Below are 17,918 nucleotides of genomic sequence, written 5' to 3' on the forward strand. Positions count from 1 at the left end.
CCCCAGCAAAAGTTGTGTCTTTGTACATGGCCAGTTTTAAAGTCCCCTAAAACTTGGCCAGATTTACATCCACTACATATAATGAGTCTGTCAGGGACCACAGTGCCTCTGTTCATATTGCATACCCCTCATTATAAGTGATAGGTGTAATAATCCTAAAGCTCTTTTAAAATCATTAATCCTATAGCAAAAATGTTTAAGTCACCGGTAAAACCAAGCATTAGCATTCCTTCCGTGTTGTAGTGTTAGCTAGTTCCTGTGTAGTGGCGCTTGGAAAAATGGTGCTTGCAGTTTGTGATTTATCGTAATGGACCAACATGAGATGAATTATGAATGGAGAGGTTCTTTTACCATCGTATGCTTCTCCATAGAACATCCCAAGCATAGAGCCCTTTCACATGAAGCCTATAGTGAGATGTTTCTTCTCTATCTATAATTAACTTAGCATCAGTTAATTGGATATATCCTTTAAAAAATGTTTGAATTATTAATGGGATTCATTGTATTGACAAAAATAAGGAGTCATTGTGTTACCTTGTGTCCTAATATGAAACACCATAAGCTTGGAAGAGATCTTCCATATGGGCGTGTGTGGGGAGGGCGAGCTAGGGACTAGAAGGAGCTTTAGAGCTTTAAATGTCACTAAAGGGACTTTCAGTAAATGAACTGAAGACATGGAATTGTGCCTATTCCCTGGTTTTCACTAGTTGCCTGGATTCTGGAAGGTTGGCAAATTATAATCCAAACAAATAGGCTCTTTACTACTTTTTAAAAAGCTGGATATCTAGAGAGACCTTCCCATCTGTGAAATATATAAGGAATAAAGTACCCCACATTGTAAAATATAAGGATATTATAAGTCACGAGGAGTTCCATGACAATATAAAAGGCAGAGTGTTTTTATACAGGTCATGGAACTCCGATGTTACTTCCTCATATTTTCCAACATGGGTTTGTGAGTCATGTGACGAAAATGATATCACTACTCACCTTTTATAACTGATTACATCATTACTCACCGTTTATAAGGATATCATTCACAAGATATTCATGGCTTTTATGTATTATATAAGAAATAAAAAGCCCCTTTGTAAAATTTTAGGATATTAGAAGTCAAAGAGAAGTTTTTTGATCATGTTAATGCAAGAGCCCGAAAGTCTATTCATTTTATACAGGTTATGGACCCCTGAGTTGACTTTTATCATATTTAACGGGGGGCTTATAGTTTATACTTGTGTACACTTGTTACTATTGTGTATAAATACATAGATGGATGGAAAATAGAAAGATAAATAGACATATACAAGATCTATAGATAAACTCGAGTGTAGAAAGAAACAAAGGTTTGGTACCACCAAACACCAGTGTATTGTTAGCATTTGGACTTCTCTGAAATTGCATACAGTTACCTTAACAAAAAGAGGTGCTAAACTTGGGTGCAGCCAGGTGTAAAAACACACATGTTCTCTCTGTTAATGCACAGGCACAATAGTGTTCCTCTAAACAATACTCACGGATGAAAGCTCAAGTGGCACTTAATAATTTATAGCTTCTGATCATTTGTTTCTTAGAAGGATGATTTAATATTTATATACTTCTGTGGTACACATACCATGGGAGCTCTGCCTTATATATATATGTATGAAGACAAGAACAATAAAAATGCTTTCATTAGCCAGGGTAGGTTAACCACCAATCCCTGTAATTCAGCTTGATTTTTGTACTTTGGTCATTGGAAAATACAGTGCTACCAGGTTCTCCTTCTAGTAATCTGAAATATATTTATTATAGGGTTAGAGAACACATATTTCTTCTTAAATATTATTTTATATTGGGCTTAGGCCCAATTAAGTGGGTTTTCTTTCCAATCCCATATCATCAAAAAATACAGCTTTAGTGCTAACCTCTACTGATTGCAATAGAAAATCTGGATTTTATATAATACCTTATGCCACACCCCCTGACAGTATTTCATTTTTCCTCCTTGTTTTTTCTTCTTCTCTTGCTTTTAAAGGCCGCCACTAATACCTTGTTATCTTTAAATGAATCCTATAATGAGTCCTATAACTAAGTACTAAGCAGTTACTTATCTTTTTCATAAACTCAATCAGAACATAAGTGAATATGAATTTCTTCTGCGTGAACATAAAAATCAAATTACGTGAAGTGGCATTTTTTTTTTTTTAAGACGTTCCCATTTATATCATACCAACTGTTCTAACTATAAGTATGTTTACGTATATTATGTACTATGGAAGAAGAATGCAGCTCATGCACATTCTTTCCAACTGTTCATATAAGGTGGTTTCTGTGAAACAGTTTGCTATCCCTGACTCTGCATTCAAGGATGTTTTATTCAGTTATAGACAGATGATATATTCATTTACTAACCAAGTCCTCTCAACTATGGATTTAGCCATGGTGGTGGTGCCCAGGCAATGTAGACAGTGAGAACCCCCCCACACACACACACTTATTTATAGCCCTGTCTTTATCAATCCGACTACTACAAAACTACACCTCCCAGTGTCCCCTGTCTGATGTTGGGTGTTGCAATTCAAGAACAGCCAGAGGCTCCATATTGGACATCCCTGATATCGAGAGTTGGTGCAACTGTGTACACGTTATTACGGTTTCAATAGTTTTTTATTGGAGTACACGTTATTACAATGTAATACAGGTATGGAATGGGCTGCAATTAAAGGAAGTCCATTTTAAGCAAATAATTATAATTTTTAATTTTTTTTTCTCTTTCTTTGTAATAATAGCACAATTCCTTGTATATTATGGTAACCAAGATGCATGAATCCAAATTGGAGGCAAAACCAGCCTTTTGAGTTTATTTCATGTTTAAATGATTTTTAGTAGACTATGGGAGTTATTTATTAAAGTCCGAATTTATCTCAGTATTTTCTGGAAAAAAAACTCAGACCAAATCCGCACATTTTTTTTTTTTTTGCCTTATTTATTAATACACTTTCCCGAAAATTTTGTTTGCTGAAAAAAAAAATCTTGAAAAAAATGAATCGATTTTTTTCAGATTTTTGCCCGAAAACTCCAAAATTGCATGCAATCCAGCGCAGATCACAAAATCTTTGGGACTTCTGCCATTGACTCGACAGGTCTGAAATGCCGGATTTTCAGATTCAGACTTGTACCATCCTTGGGGTATAATAATTCCCGAAAAATGTGTGATTTTTTTTTTCCACTACAAATTCGGATTTTATACTAAAACAACACGATTTTTGGCATTCGGAGTTTAGTAAATAACCCCCCAAATGGAGATCCAAATTATTGAAAGTTCCCTTATCCTGAAAACTCCAGGTCCAAAACATTCTAAATAATGGATGCTATATCTATACTTATGAGGGGGCCAATATAAATGATTCCTTTTCATCAGTTATAGCTGCTATTTTGTTGGGCCCAGCCAGAGTTAGTTGACCCTTTGCACTTGTCTAAAGATAGAAAGGCCTCTCCCACTGCCCCCTGAGGAATCACACTTTCACAGACAAAAATGTTGACTCTCTGTTGAATAAAACTTCTTAAACGTGGATGATCAGGGCTTTGGCTTTTGGTTTCATTTATAGTATGTGTTTATTATACAGTCATTTAGCATTCTGGGCTTGTTTGCAGACAATTACTGCTAGCAATGGCACCTTTTATTTTGTAAACGTAAACTGTTTTATGAAATTGCTGTGGCTTTTGCTGGTACTTCTAGTCTATCTGCCATTGCATGCCCTTCAGAACCTAAAGAGAGAAAAAAAAGCCATAGTTTAATTTGGGTCTGGGAAAATATATCCACCAAGCGGAAACAATATTTTGAAGGTGTTTATAATTTTCTTATCATTTTGTAAATCCTCAGTCACTGGGGGATAATTAAACTTGAAACTGAAAGACCTCTATTTATCCACAGGTCACTGCACACCCGTCCTGTGATCCTCAGCTGCGATCTTGAAAAATATCTTAAAGAGCTAGAGAAATGGGATTGTGGGACATTTTTACTGACAGAGTTACTCTAAATAAATGTACATAAATTGACTCTGCTGCCTAAAAAATTATGAAAGAAGCTTGAAGTCGCACCGGAAAACTCTGGAGAGCCTTGAAAACCATTTATATATACAATTAAAGACATAAACAAACAAACAAACATTAAAAACTTTTTATAAATCTTAGTTTTTACTTGCCTTATAACAAAATGGAATTTCACAAAAAGCAAGACTGTGGAATACCCAAGGAATTCATCGTATGGTTAAAGTTTGCAATCAAAAGGTATGCTGTATGTATAAATGGTTCTACTGACCCATCCTTACTTTCTCTGAATGCTTATATCTTGTGTGATTTCTGAAATGTACTATGTTCCAATGGTTTGTTCAATGTTATGTATTTTTTTTTATTTTTTTTTTATTATTTTCACTTGCAAAATTGGACTTGAACTCGAAGGAGCTTCGAAAATGACAAACAAATTAAGAAGGAACATTTTATTTTCTTAAACCAATAAAAAATATATTTATTATATAAAGATGAATATTTATTATACGTATGTAAAAAAACAAAAAAAACAAAAACAATTTTAAAGAGCTTTAACTTAAAGGCTATGAAGAAATGTGTCGCCTGACAGTCTGCATGCCTAAGCAATGAAAACATAGATACTTTATTAACATTTTAAGGAACTTTTTTGCCTTGCTAAATTTTAAGAACTCAATACTGCATTCTAGCAATAGCTAACTATACGTAGAATTTGTTTTCTCACGCATTATGACGCAAACCATAGGTAGTCTGTTTAAGCTTACGTTTAGATTACTGTAGCAGTGAATGACAGGTTTTGTTTGGTCACAATATACTGTACATTTCAGTTGCTGCTATTTTCTTGAGTTTACCTTAGAGCCTTTTTTAGGGGGTTATTTATCAAGGTCCGAATTTATCTCAATGTCGGCTGCTTCAAACTCCGATCTAGCGTATTTATTATTACATTTTCCTGAAAATTTGCTTTGCGGGAAAAGCTCAGATTTTCTCGATTTTCTCGTGAATTTTTCCCGAAATCTTTTTCAGAGTTTTCACCCGAAAGCTCCGAAAACATTGTGAAATTGCTCAAAACCCCCGACGCAACCAAAAATCAATGGGACTGTTCCCATTGACTTTTATGCAACCTCAACAGGTTTGAGATGTCGTATTTTTATAGTCGGGCTTTTTAGCCCTCAGGGTTTAATAAATTCCTGAAAAATTCGCAATTTTTTTAAAAGTCAGATTTTATTAAAAAAATCACAAATTTTTCGGATTTCGGGGAATTTCGGGTATTCGGAACTTAGTAAATAACCCCCTGAAAGTGAAAAATATTAAAAAGCTTAAAAGGGAGGTCCTTCAAGGGGTGTGCAATATTTCTTCGGTTCGTTTGCACCTTCCACATTAGTAATATGCTTTACGTAGTGGCAGTTTTAAACCAATATTCAACAGATTTTTATAGTTGAATACTTTTTGCATTTTGGTTCCATTAATCTGCTGTCTGGTTGCTAGTATTATTGATCTTGGTGGTGGTTTCACAAGCCTTAATAGAAATGCAATGAATAGAATATTATAAGAATACTATGAAATATATCCCTACGGGTAAAAGGCCGCAATACTTTCAAAATGCCTGGTAGAAATGTACTTTTCATCGGGGAATATATATAGGCTAGAAAATCTAGAAATAGTCCCATTACAGTCCCATTCACATCTCAGTGTGGTTTTCTCCAGCTTTAAAACACTATACATGGCCTAAGAGTTAAGGTGGCCATAGATGTAACAATTACCATCTTTCCTAGAAAGGATCTTTCCAAGAATACACACGTGTAGAGCTGTCTCATCAGGTATACAAAAAAATTCTACCTGTAACTAACGATTCAGCACTAAACAGTGGCTGATGTTCAGGTGCCTTCAAAGGCACCCAATCAAAATTTTCCACTTTGGCCGATCAACAAGCCGACTAATAGCCAAGCCTTCTGCTGATATAGGTCGACTCATCTCCTGCAATACAGGCAACCAAAAATTAGTTTCATACGATATTATCGGTGCGTCTATGGGCACCTTAAATGTTAAGGAAGATCATGTCTAGCCAGCCACAGTAACAATGACCAGTTATTCAAAAACTGCAGGCTGAGCCGATGTATGTGTGTGTGTCGGGTCATTTACTGGTACTTAGGGTTGCCACCTGCCCAGTAAAAATTAAGCTTGATCCCAATGTTATTAAAGGAGAAGGAAAGCTATGGAGGCATTTTATTCCCAATAGATTAGCTGCAATAGTGCAAGCTAGAATGGCTCTGAGCTCTGGGCTCAGATTACAGCAGAGAAGGGAGGGGGCAGGGAAAGAGGAGCAAACTGAGCATGCTCTTGCCCAGGGCAATGAGGTTTAAGCTGTAGGCAGGAAGTCTGATACAGAAGCCTATGAGTACACAATAGAAGGAAAGAAATGGAGTGTTTCTTTTGACAGGGGACTCAGAGCAGCATTACTTTGGGGGTTTACTGGTATATTTAGATGGACCTTTCTGATAAGGCTTACTTAGTTTTAACCTTTCCTTCTCCTTTAATAGGGAAAATTAATAAAAATATAGGAAAGCCGGTATTGTTTTCAAGAAAAGGTGGCAACCCTATTGGTACTCCAGACACAAATGCACAGGCAAAATTACTCCCCTTAGAGCCCGTTTAAAAACCACTTGTGTCCAGCGTCTCTGCACCTCACTATAAATAATATATTTGGGAGTTTGTTAAATAAGACATCTAGGAAAGGGGCACCTCTGTGTCTCCCACTATCCACTCCTCATGAATACAGTGCTGGTAAATGCAGGTAGCACTGTATTCATGTATTCTGTTTTTGAGTGCAGAGGCCTATTGCACCAGTTTTTTTTCTTTTTAGATTTTGCACCCTGCTGTGATCCATAGTAATACCTTCATAGATGGTAGGTAAAATAAAGAAAAGAAAGATAACCACACTTAGGTATAGATTGATCAGTTCTGTCTAGGAATCCTGTGTATTTCCTACAGGATTCCCAAACATTCAAATTTCAATGGAATTTTTAAGAATTGATCAAAATGGCCGAATTATTTAATAGGTCAGTTTGATCATTTTTATAAGTATTGATTATATTGCTATTGATTGTTGTCTGAGCCCTCAATATTTATTATCACAGACCAGTCAAAAGCACAGCAAGTCAAATATATTGAATCGCACAAAAGAGTTTTGGGCAATGATCAAACATTGTTTCTTGTCTTAATTTGACTGCTATCCCAGTTGATTGCTATTAATTGGATAACTGCTTTCCTGGAACATTGCCCTTAGTTAAATTGACTTTAAATAATTAATTCTTAGTTTCTGAATTTATAGGATTTGATCCAAATTCGGATTTTCTAAAACATCAATTATACTATGTAATTTGTAAAAAAAAAAGTAGTGGCCTTAAAGGAGAAGGAAAGGTACGAAGCAGTTTATTGTCAGTAGATTAGCCACAATAGTGCAAGCTATAACACTATTTATTTATTTATTACCCGAGTAAACAGCTCTAGAACCTCTCTGTTTGTTTAGGATAGAAACTGCCATATTCACTTGGTGTGATATCACATCTGGCCTGATTTTCCCTGCTCAGTCATAGCTCTGGGCTCAGATTACAGCAGGGAGGGGAGGAGGGAGGGGAAGAGGAACAAACTGAGCATGCTCAAGCCCTAGCCCTGGAGGTTTAAGATGAAAACAGGAAGTCTGATACAGAAGCCCATGTGTACACAACTGAAGGACAGAAATGCAGTGTTTCTTTTGACTGAGGACTCAGGGAAGCATTACAAGTGTATTTATATAGACCTTTCAGCTAAAGCTTACTTAATTTTAGCCTTTCCTTCTCCTTTAAAATTTAAATTCAAGTTGCAGGGGTCACTAAGGGCAATTTAAGGAAACATGAAACAATGAAAAAATATCATTATCCAAGACTCCCTAGATTAAGAGTAAGAGTAAAAGTGCCCTTACATTATAGTGAATAGATATGTCTCCTGACATTAAACTACCCACAATCCACTATAAATTTTATTACAATAAAGTTTGGAAGTGAAATTAGGGCTCATGCTAGTTCATGTTTCACAATTTGCCTGTTCTGGGCAGACAAGTGCTTGATAAGTTCATTCTTTACAAGGACTGAGCTTTTGATGAACTACTGTTTATATAAAGTCAGATCCTTAGGTCACTTTCACATTTTTCACTTGCGGACAGCTGGCCACTTTAGTTTCACATTCCACAGCTGACGTCAGCACAAACGCCTCCACTGTTGTGCTGCGAAGAGATTCCTAAACAATCTTCACTTTGTTTTGCACATTTTCTCTTGCGATTTGACAATATTTCCCCATTTTTTTATGGCAGGATGGCACGTGCATACCTAAGGACATACCTTGGATTACTTCAAATTATTCATAATGTTATTTACCATAGTGGTAAAGACGAGCTTCTCTGAAGTATTTTTCAACACATTTCTATTTGGTATATTTTTAATAATTAAAAGTGATATCAACTTAGTGTTATTTGTAAATATGCAGAATCCTTTCCAAAAGAGATGCCAAATAAAAGAGTTTTCACAATATTGCACCTTGACTCACACAAGGCTAAACTATGGACAGTGTGCCCTTTATTTGATGCTTTAGAATTCACTGATATCAGTGAAAAATGTTTCCTATCTCCGTAGAGCTTTCGATAATCCAGGGATAAGGTTGGCTAATTTTGATTTGCACTGCTGCTGCCCTGGTAAGGACAGCAGAGCAATTGTGTGTTCCTGTGCCGAGTTGCGATATGGAAACTTTTTCAGATATATTGGCGAATGTCGGTACATTTATCAATTCAGTATAACAATTCAATTGCACTTTAGCCTTAATGCTTGCTCAAGTTGGAAGTGATAACTGCCTCATTTAATGGTTTCCTACTTTTGTTTAATGAACATAGTTTTTCTAATTGTCTTGATCAATATTTCTTTTGTATGCTGAAAGAGACCTACTCCAAAATGCAATTCATCAATTTTTGCTCTGTGTGCGTTTATTGATGCCTTTTGGACCACAGTAGCCCATAACAGAAAAGGGCCAGAGAGTCTGCCATATAATCAGGGAGTTTGATAGATCACTCTCACGGTATTAAGTATTATAAATCACAAGAGCTGGTCTTCTCTTCTTCTTTCTTTATATTTTGTACAGTTTTATTTCTTCTTTTAGCCCAATACCAAGGCTTAAAACTGAATCTCTATGCATTTCTTTATTCATTTCCATTTGCGCTTTGTATGTAGGGGGGAAAGCATTTCTGCTGATTTCATGTGTAACATTTGAAAGGTCATGTATGTGTATATATATATATATATATATATATATATATATATATATATATATATATATATATATATATATATATATATATATATATATATATGATAAACTCCCACGTTTCCACTTGAATTTGCCATGAAAACTCAAGTATTTATGAAACGTTACAGAGATTTTATTGTTACTCGAAAAAAACTGCTGTACTTGCAAATGCTGTGCACAATTGATGAATAAAGTGCTATTTTTTATTGAACAATAAAAATATTGGTCTAATTTACTAAGTTCTGGAACAAGTTGACGGTTTTGTTAAATTCTTCAAAGGAAGGTGCTTCAAAATATAGAAGGTGCCCATGGTGTGTTTGCTATGGCCTTTTGGGAGACAGATTCAAATTTGGATAGACAAAGGTATAAGATATATTTAAGGGATCAATTATCCAGAAACCTTCTCATTTTAGTCTGATGGGCTGTTTGTCTTTAATGAGATATAAAGGTTAATTAATTTTATCACAAGCACAAAGTGTTACGGACACAAAATTTAGCATGCCTTGATGCTATTCAGAGAACTACATGATCAAATCAACATGTCATTTGCCCCTTCAGCCTTTCAAGCAATGACACAGGGAACCCAGGAATTACCATAGACCTGGACCTGCCAGTCAATTTAGGGCTACCATAGTGGGTGATGTCAATAGTTGCAACTGACTGACTGACAACATTTCAACACAAAATCAACACAAAGCAGCACGTGACAATCTGGGGAAAAACACTTTACTTTGGTGAAAAAAAATTGCTAGAAATTGTACTTTGGAGAAGCTGCATTTGTAAATTAGCCCTAATGCCATGTAACTGAGGCTAACTGACTTGGAAAAGTCCACGTTTATATTACAAGTGTTTTGGTTTTTGTTAATGCTCAAATATGCTTGATTAGGACCTAGACACAAATTCCAATTTATGGAAAAACCCCAATCCTGGGACTCCAGATTATACGTCCCATATCTTTACAAAGAAAATATGTTATACTGTAAATGTTACTGGAAGTACATCTGTGACATCATGTGAGTATGTACATCTTTTTGGTGATGTCATTGTGACTTGCCAGAGGGGGTCAAAATGTTCAATGTGGTTGCTTAGAGTAACGGTTACACTTGTCCTAGGGGCCGATTGACAAAGGGTCGAATATCGAGGGTTAATTAACCCTCGATATTCGACTGGGAATGAAAATCCTTCGATATCGAAGTCGAAGGATTTTAGCGCAAATAGTGCGATCGAACGATAGAAGGATTATTCCTTTCATTGAACGATTAAATCCTTCGAATCATCGATTCGAAGGATTTAAATCGAACGATCGAAGGAATATCCTTCAATCAAAAAAACTTAGGAAAGCCTATGGGGACCTTCCCCATAGGCTAACATTGAGTTCAGTAGCTTTTAGATGGCGAACTAGGGGGTCGACGTTTTTTCTTAAAGAGACAGTACTTCGACTATCGAATGGTCGAATAGTCGAACCATTTTTAATAAGAATCCTTCGATTCGTAGTCGTAGTCGAAGGTCGTAGTAGCCCATTCGATGGTCGAAGTAGCCCAAAAAACACTTTGAAATTCGAAGTTTTTTTACTTTGAATCCTTCACTCGAAGTTAGTGAATCGGCCCCTAAATGTATTACATTTGGCGTTGCACCCAATGATGCCCCCCTACCATTCCCTGCCCTACGTTACTCTTTTGACCTTGGAGAGGGGCCACATAGCCTAGTGCATTAAAATTTCACAGTTCATTTACAATTAAAAAAATAAAGTTGCCATGGGGAGAATACCTGCTGCCCCAGTAATGTATAACCTTCGGTAATATTTTCACATTTCTTGCCTTCTGGAATAAACACTCCTGGATCTTACATGTAAACGTTTCAGGAAACCTTCCTTCACGTTGCTGGGGTGGTGGGTGGGAGTAGAATAAAGGATATTGTTGGGTTCTATCCTGTTCTCTACACCCAATCACATGCATCTGCTCCTCTGAGGCTTCCACGCCATGTGCAATGATATCTCTTTATGAATGATATAATAATGAATGAATTTATGAATATTATATAAAAAAGGCAAACAACGACGTAAAAATGATGCTTCTGACGTTCAAATGACAGCAGCTTTATTAATAACAACTGGGGCTAAATCCTTTCTTAAAGGATTCGCAAGTGGCTTAATGTCTTCATAAAACTTCATGATCTGCTGTCGATGCAAAAATGAAGGGTAAAAGCAAATTAATTTTTTCCTGAGAAAGGAAAATATAAGCCCAGAGATTTTAGAATCTTAGTAAGAATTAGGTTTTATGAACTCTGAATTTTATTATTATAATATTATTCTAAGAGAATGTATATATATATATATATATATATATATATATATATATATATATATATATATATATATATATATATATATATATATATATATATACAGTAGAAACCAGTATATACATGGAAACCAGTAATCAATCAATTTGTGAAAACATTGTGACATTGTTTAGATTTCAGTTTTCCTTGTGAGACATTACTCCTCAATACAGAGCAAAAAATACATCCTAGTAACAGGTAGCAAAATGGAATATTGACTCCATTGCTATCTGAAACTTTCATAGGCTAAAAGGTAAAATAATCTGTGCAATGTAATGGAGTGTTAACATGTTTAATGCATATTGTGGCTTATTTAAAATCTGCTGCATTGCAAAGGTTTGAATGAAAGCCTTTCAGTATGTGTGCATGTGTATATTCAGATATACAGTATGGTCTGTTATATAGATATCCAGAAATCTCCAAATTATTGGAAGTATCTCCCATAGAGTAAGCAAATAATTCAGATTTTTTTTAAATGATTTATTTTATTCTCTGTAATAATATATATATATATATATATATATATATATATATATATATATATATATATATATATTTGAAATGATAATATATATACAGTATAGTTAAAAAATTATGGGAATAACACTTTACACATTCAAACAATTTGATTAGGAAAGACACAGCCACATCTAAAAGAGAGAAGAAGAGGAACTACTGTGACCAGTATGGTGCAAGGATCTTATAACTCAAGTAATGCTTATTGGGTTATTTACTAAACTCCGAATGCAAAAATCATGAAAATTTTTTTTTTTATAAAATCAGACTGTTTAAAAAAAAAATCACAAATATTTGGAATTTATTAAACCCCGAGGATGGGAAAAGTCTGAATCAAAAAATCCGGCATCTCAGACCTGTCGAGGTTGCATATAAGTCAATGGGAGAAGTCCCAATGTTTTTTTGAAGTGCGCTGGGTTTTGTGCAATTCCCCAAAGTTTTCGGAGTTTTCATGCAAAAATCTGAGTTTCTCGGTGAAAAATTAGAAAATAAATCGTCAAAATCTGATGAAAAATCCCCAAAAATTTTGAAAATCTGTTTTTTTTTAAAAAAAAATTTAATAAATAAGTGCAAAAAATCCGTGCGGATTCGATTGGAATTTGTAGCAGAAAATATTGAGATAAATTTGGACTTTGATAAATAACCCCCTTTGTGTATAGTGAAATTGGTAGTTCGTATATATGCGACTAAATGTAAGGAGTTTAGGAAGATGGTGAAGTTGCTGAGGCTTATATATTTTTGTGAAAAAAAGATGGACTTTAAGTGAGTATTTGATGTCTTGGAAACTCTAATGGAACTGTGGATGGAGTACCAGATGATGGTTGCAGCACGTGAAAAGTCCTGGATGTTAAAGCACGAAGAAGAAGTGAGTGAGGAGGAGAGAAGCGAGTTGTCTACAAAATGAAGTTTATGTCTGGCGGTTTACTTCTATTTTAATTATATTGTAATATACATACATACTTATTATACATTGTATGATACAGAAAATGTAATTCTGCCCCATTTGTTCAACCGTTTTGAGCAGTCAAACACCATTCTGTTCAATCGGGTGTTAGAGCTCAGCTTCAGTTCTAACAGCCCTCTGGGTCACTAATCCTTCTTATTTCAGTATGGGGAAGGCATTGTTAAATCAGAAAGGTTTAGCAAAACCAGCACCATCATCATTATCATTTTTTTCCAGTACAAACAGGTGTACCTTTCTATTGGTTGCCTTCACAGCAACTTACATACACATTGTATGACAAGTGATGAAACACGTACAACCAACTGGTCACGCATGTTTTGAAAGATAAGTCATTCCTGATGTCTAAAGAATTATATAACTGTGATTTCACATTCACATTGGCTGACTTGGGTCAAACTGCGGGTCCCAATTAATGTATACATTTTTGTAACCTATCTTTTCTAATGAAACAAAGTGATTTATTTTTGGGCCTGAAATACACACTGGCCATTCATCATTACTTTAACGCACGATAGACTTGTATTTTGTATATGTACAACTGCTTAAAGGAGAATATTTCACACCCTTAAAAATCCACAACGTTTGTCACTATTATTACTTCTATTACATAGTTACATAGTTACATAGTTAAATCGGGTTGGAAAAAGACAAAGTCCATCAAGTTCAACCCTTCCAAATGAAAACCAAACATCCATACACACACCCCTCCCTACTTTCACATAAATTATATATAATGTATTATATATATATTACATTAGCTGTGCTTCTATTAACTCACTTTAACTTCACAATTTAAATTTTGTGGTCTTGGCTATATTTTTCTTGGACCTCTTTTTTGCTGACTGGTATTGTCTGCTTTCAAGGGGGGACTTCTGAATCAAAGACTGATTCCCTTCAATGGTTTATAAAGCCAAAGATGCATGTCCCCATATGTAATAAAAGGCACCAAGTTTGTCCTGGTGCAGTAAGCAGCAGCAACCAATAAGCTGTTTGCTTTTAATGAGGTGACCGGTAAATGCTACTTTCTGATTGGTTGTTGTTAGTGATTAGACCAGTAGAAAACTTTGCCTCTTTTATTACATAACCCTGTCACTCTATTTTAGCCAATGGTGGTGACCCAAAGGGTTCATAGAATATTCATATGTTTTTTACAATTACTGGGTGGTGCCAGGGGCACCTTCAGCCTAAAAACCTACTTTAAGGGGTAGATTTATCAAGGGTCGAATTGAAAATTCAAATTTTTAAATTCGAATTTCGAGTTCATTTTAGTGTAATTGGACTAGGAGAATAAACCAAATTCGATTTGGGTTTAAAAAAATTTTGAAATTCGAATTTCAAAGTTATCATGTACTGTCCCTGTACTGTCAAATTCAACTATTCGCCATCTAAAACCTGGGGAATGGGTGTTTTAGCCTATGGGGGACCTCCTAACAATATGGAGTTGTTTGGTGGACGTTGGGAAAAAAAAATTCAATTACAAATTTTTTTTGGTTTCGATTTGAGTTTGTGGGTCGATCCTATGAAATATTAAATACATTTTGATTGGTTTTTATTTTTTTCGATTTTCACGATCATGGACTTTTTTATAAACTCTCATAAACTCTAAATTCGACCCTCGATAAATATACCCCTAGTTGGAAAATAGTCCATGAAATAATAGTACAGGTATAGGATCCCTTATCCGGAAACCCAATATCCAGAAAGCTCCGAATTACGGAATGGTTGTCTCCCATAAACTCCATTTTATCCAAATAATCCAAATTTTTAAAAATGATTTCCTTTTTCTCTGTAATAATAAAACAGTATCTTGTACTTGATCCCAACTAAGATATAATTAATCCTTATTGGAAGCAAAACCAACCTATTGGGTTTATTTAATGTTTACATGATTTTCTAATAGACCTAAGGCATGAAGACCCAAATTATGGAAAGATCCGTTATCCGGAAAACCCCAGGTCCCGAGCATTCTGGATAACAGGTCCCATACCTGTAGTAGTTCTGGCAGAGGACCTTGTGCAGAGTCTACATTCAAGGGATTGTAGAATCATTGTAGAAAAGGGGGCTTAACTTTGGAAGTTGTAGTGGCTAATATGCTATTTGTATATATATATATATATATCTATATATATATCTATATATATATATATATATATCTATATCTATATCTATATATATATATATATCATTTTCATTTAAACAACGTCTTTAACTTAAAATTCTTTTTAAGCAAGTCATTAATTGTGTATACTATAAATGGTAATGGGTCCCAAATAACCTCATTTATTTTAAGGCTTTTTATTTATCTTAAAACAGGTGTGCCTTGCTTCTAAATTGCTTTCCAGGCGTGGCTCTGCTACATAGCTGCAGGCCATTACAATTCGTGACAGGACATTTGCCTTGGTATTGCTTAGGAATTCCAGGAGGGAGGGGGTTTAAAGATAAGAGTGTGGTTTTTGACTATCATTAGCAAGGATCTGTCTTAACTCTTCATGTTTGAATTATTTGCCTACAGCTGATATAGATAACGCTTCCTGCAAGTAAGGTGTCGATGGAACTTTAAGCCAAAAGCACTTATTTAAAGGGAACTATCGAAAAAATGTACATTTAATATAAGCTTCATCATACTGAAATAATAAACTTTCTAATTACAATCAGTTAAATATTTTGTAGCGTTTCTGAAATAATCAAGTTTATCTTCACTATTCCTCTCTCAGCATTTGTTTCTCTTCATTCTGTCTTCATGCAGCAATTGGGTGTCAGATATTCATTGACAGTTAGAACCAGTATATCTTATAGGGGGGCTCCTTTTGCCTAGAAGATGTAATAGAGCTCACTCTAGAAATCATGTCTCTCTACATGCAGAATTTGTACAAAATGCAGTTATTTTGTAAGATTTTGTTTGTGCTGGAATCAGTTATTTGAATGAGCTCTAATACATCTGCTAGGCAAACAGAGACCCCTATAATATATATTTGATCTAACTGTCAATAACAACCAACTGCTGCATGAAGACAGAATGAAGAGAAACAGATGCTAAGAGAGGAATAGTGAAGATAAACTGTATTATTTCAGAAACAGCACAAAATTGTATTTAGAAAGTTTCTTAATTCAGTATGCCAAAGCTTAAAGTAAATTTTCATTTTCGTGATAGTTCCCCTTTAAAAAATATCTATCTATGGATTTATATATATATATATATATATATATATATATATATATATATATATATATATATATATATATATATATATATATATATATATATATATAGATAGATATATAGATAGATATATAGATATATATATATATACATTTCTTTAAAGAGAGGGTCATTTTACATGAATGGGAAAAACCCAGTTTGCATTCTTATAAATAGGTTCAAATAATGACATTGAAATCAGGGATTGTGTTAACTATTAAATAATACATAAAATAGAATATATAGCTCAAGGCTGTGTATCATTTGAGTTTCAGGCTCTCTTGTTTTCATATAATATTAAAAATATGTCACTGTTATGCCACATGCATGTTCTCAACAGAAAGTGCTTGGAATATCAACCTATGAGTATTGCAAGAAAATGAGTATTTCCCCTTTTCAAGGGCAGGAGTTTTTCCAGTAGAAATGGAATCCTGAGTCAGGCCAACAGAACATGGAGTGTTTCGACTGCTGTCAGAAAACAAAAGGGGTTAAAATGCCTCTTATACCTGTCTGTGCTGAACCTGCAAATAAAGGCTCTATAAAAAGTGACATTAGATTTCTAGAAATGGTCTTGCACCGTGTTAATAATCATATAATACACAAAAGCCATGAATATCTTATAAATTATATCCTTATAAATGATGAGTTATGATGTCATCAGTTATAAACGGTGAGTTCTGATGTCATTTCTGTCACATCTCACTGAATATTGTGTATTATAATAAATAAAGTACCCCAGTTGAAAAAATATGAGGATATTAGAAGTTACCTGGGAGTTTTATGACCTGTATAAAAACACTCATGCCTTCGGCCTTGTGTTTTTATATGGTCATGAAACTCCTCGGTAACTTATAATATAGTTATAATTTACAAGAGGCGGTACTTTATTCACTATATAATTTACAAGAGGGGGTACTTTTCAACTAAAACCAGTTTAGTTGGGTATGCGTTATATTAAACTACTTGATATTTTGTTTAAAGGAGGTGCAGAGTTATATATATATATATATATATATTATAATCACTCACAATCTTACATTTCTATTTGTCATGTGTTCCAAAGCAACATTAATATTTGCACATGAAATGATGATTATGTATGATAATCTTGCTCATCCATATTTTATGTTAGTGAAACTGCTGACTACACAGCCTTACTAACAAACAAAGAATATTTAATTAGATGCCTGTTCTGTACTATATGTTGCTGGAAGTTTTTTGAGAGAGGTGAGGTTTGTTTCAAATGTACATTCTTAAAGATTATCAGGGCATGTGGGGGTTGTATTTTAACAACAGAAAGAGGGTCTCAGGTTTCGATTAGATTGTGATTACATTGAAAGGATTCCAAAAGACTAATTGCGATTGGTTACCTGGAAGAGTGTGCAAGTAAAGGTGGCCATACACATAGAGATATCGCCAAACAAGCAGATCTCTCCCCGATATGTCCACATTGAGGTGGGTGATATCGGGCTGATCCAATCGTGAGCCCTAGAGCCCACCGATCAGATTATAATGTATGTAATCAACCGACAGATGGGGTCCATG

The 17,918-nt window shown here is 34.7% G+C and overlaps 1 protein-coding gene across 3 annotated transcripts in view; it reads left to right on the forward strand.

Moving 5' to 3' along the window:
• pcdh7.S (protocadherin 7 S homeolog) overlaps positions 1-17,918 on the forward strand; it is a 575,313-nt gene that overhangs the window by 25,523 nt on the left and 531,872 nt on the right. For 2 of the 3 annotated variants that reach the window (XM_041579416.1, XM_041579415.1), the window contains one exon: positions 3,914-4,515. The exons of the other annotated variant lie outside the window; for it this stretch is intronic. Coding sequence is in view for 1 of the 2 variants with exons in the window: in XM_041579415.1 (XP_041435349.1) it covers positions 3,914-3,955 (42 nt within the window). In the remaining variant the exon portion in view is untranslated. Of the gene's footprint in view, positions 1-3,913; positions 4,516-17,918 lie in introns of those variants that run through there. 3 annotated transcript variants of the gene reach the window in all.

The sequence above is a fragment of the Xenopus laevis genome, chromosome 1S (genome assembly GCF_017654675.1).
Source record: "Xenopus laevis strain J_2021 chromosome 1S, Xenopus_laevis_v10.1, whole genome shotgun sequence".
NCBI lineage: Eukaryota > Metazoa > Chordata > Amphibia > Anura > Pipidae > Xenopus > Xenopus laevis.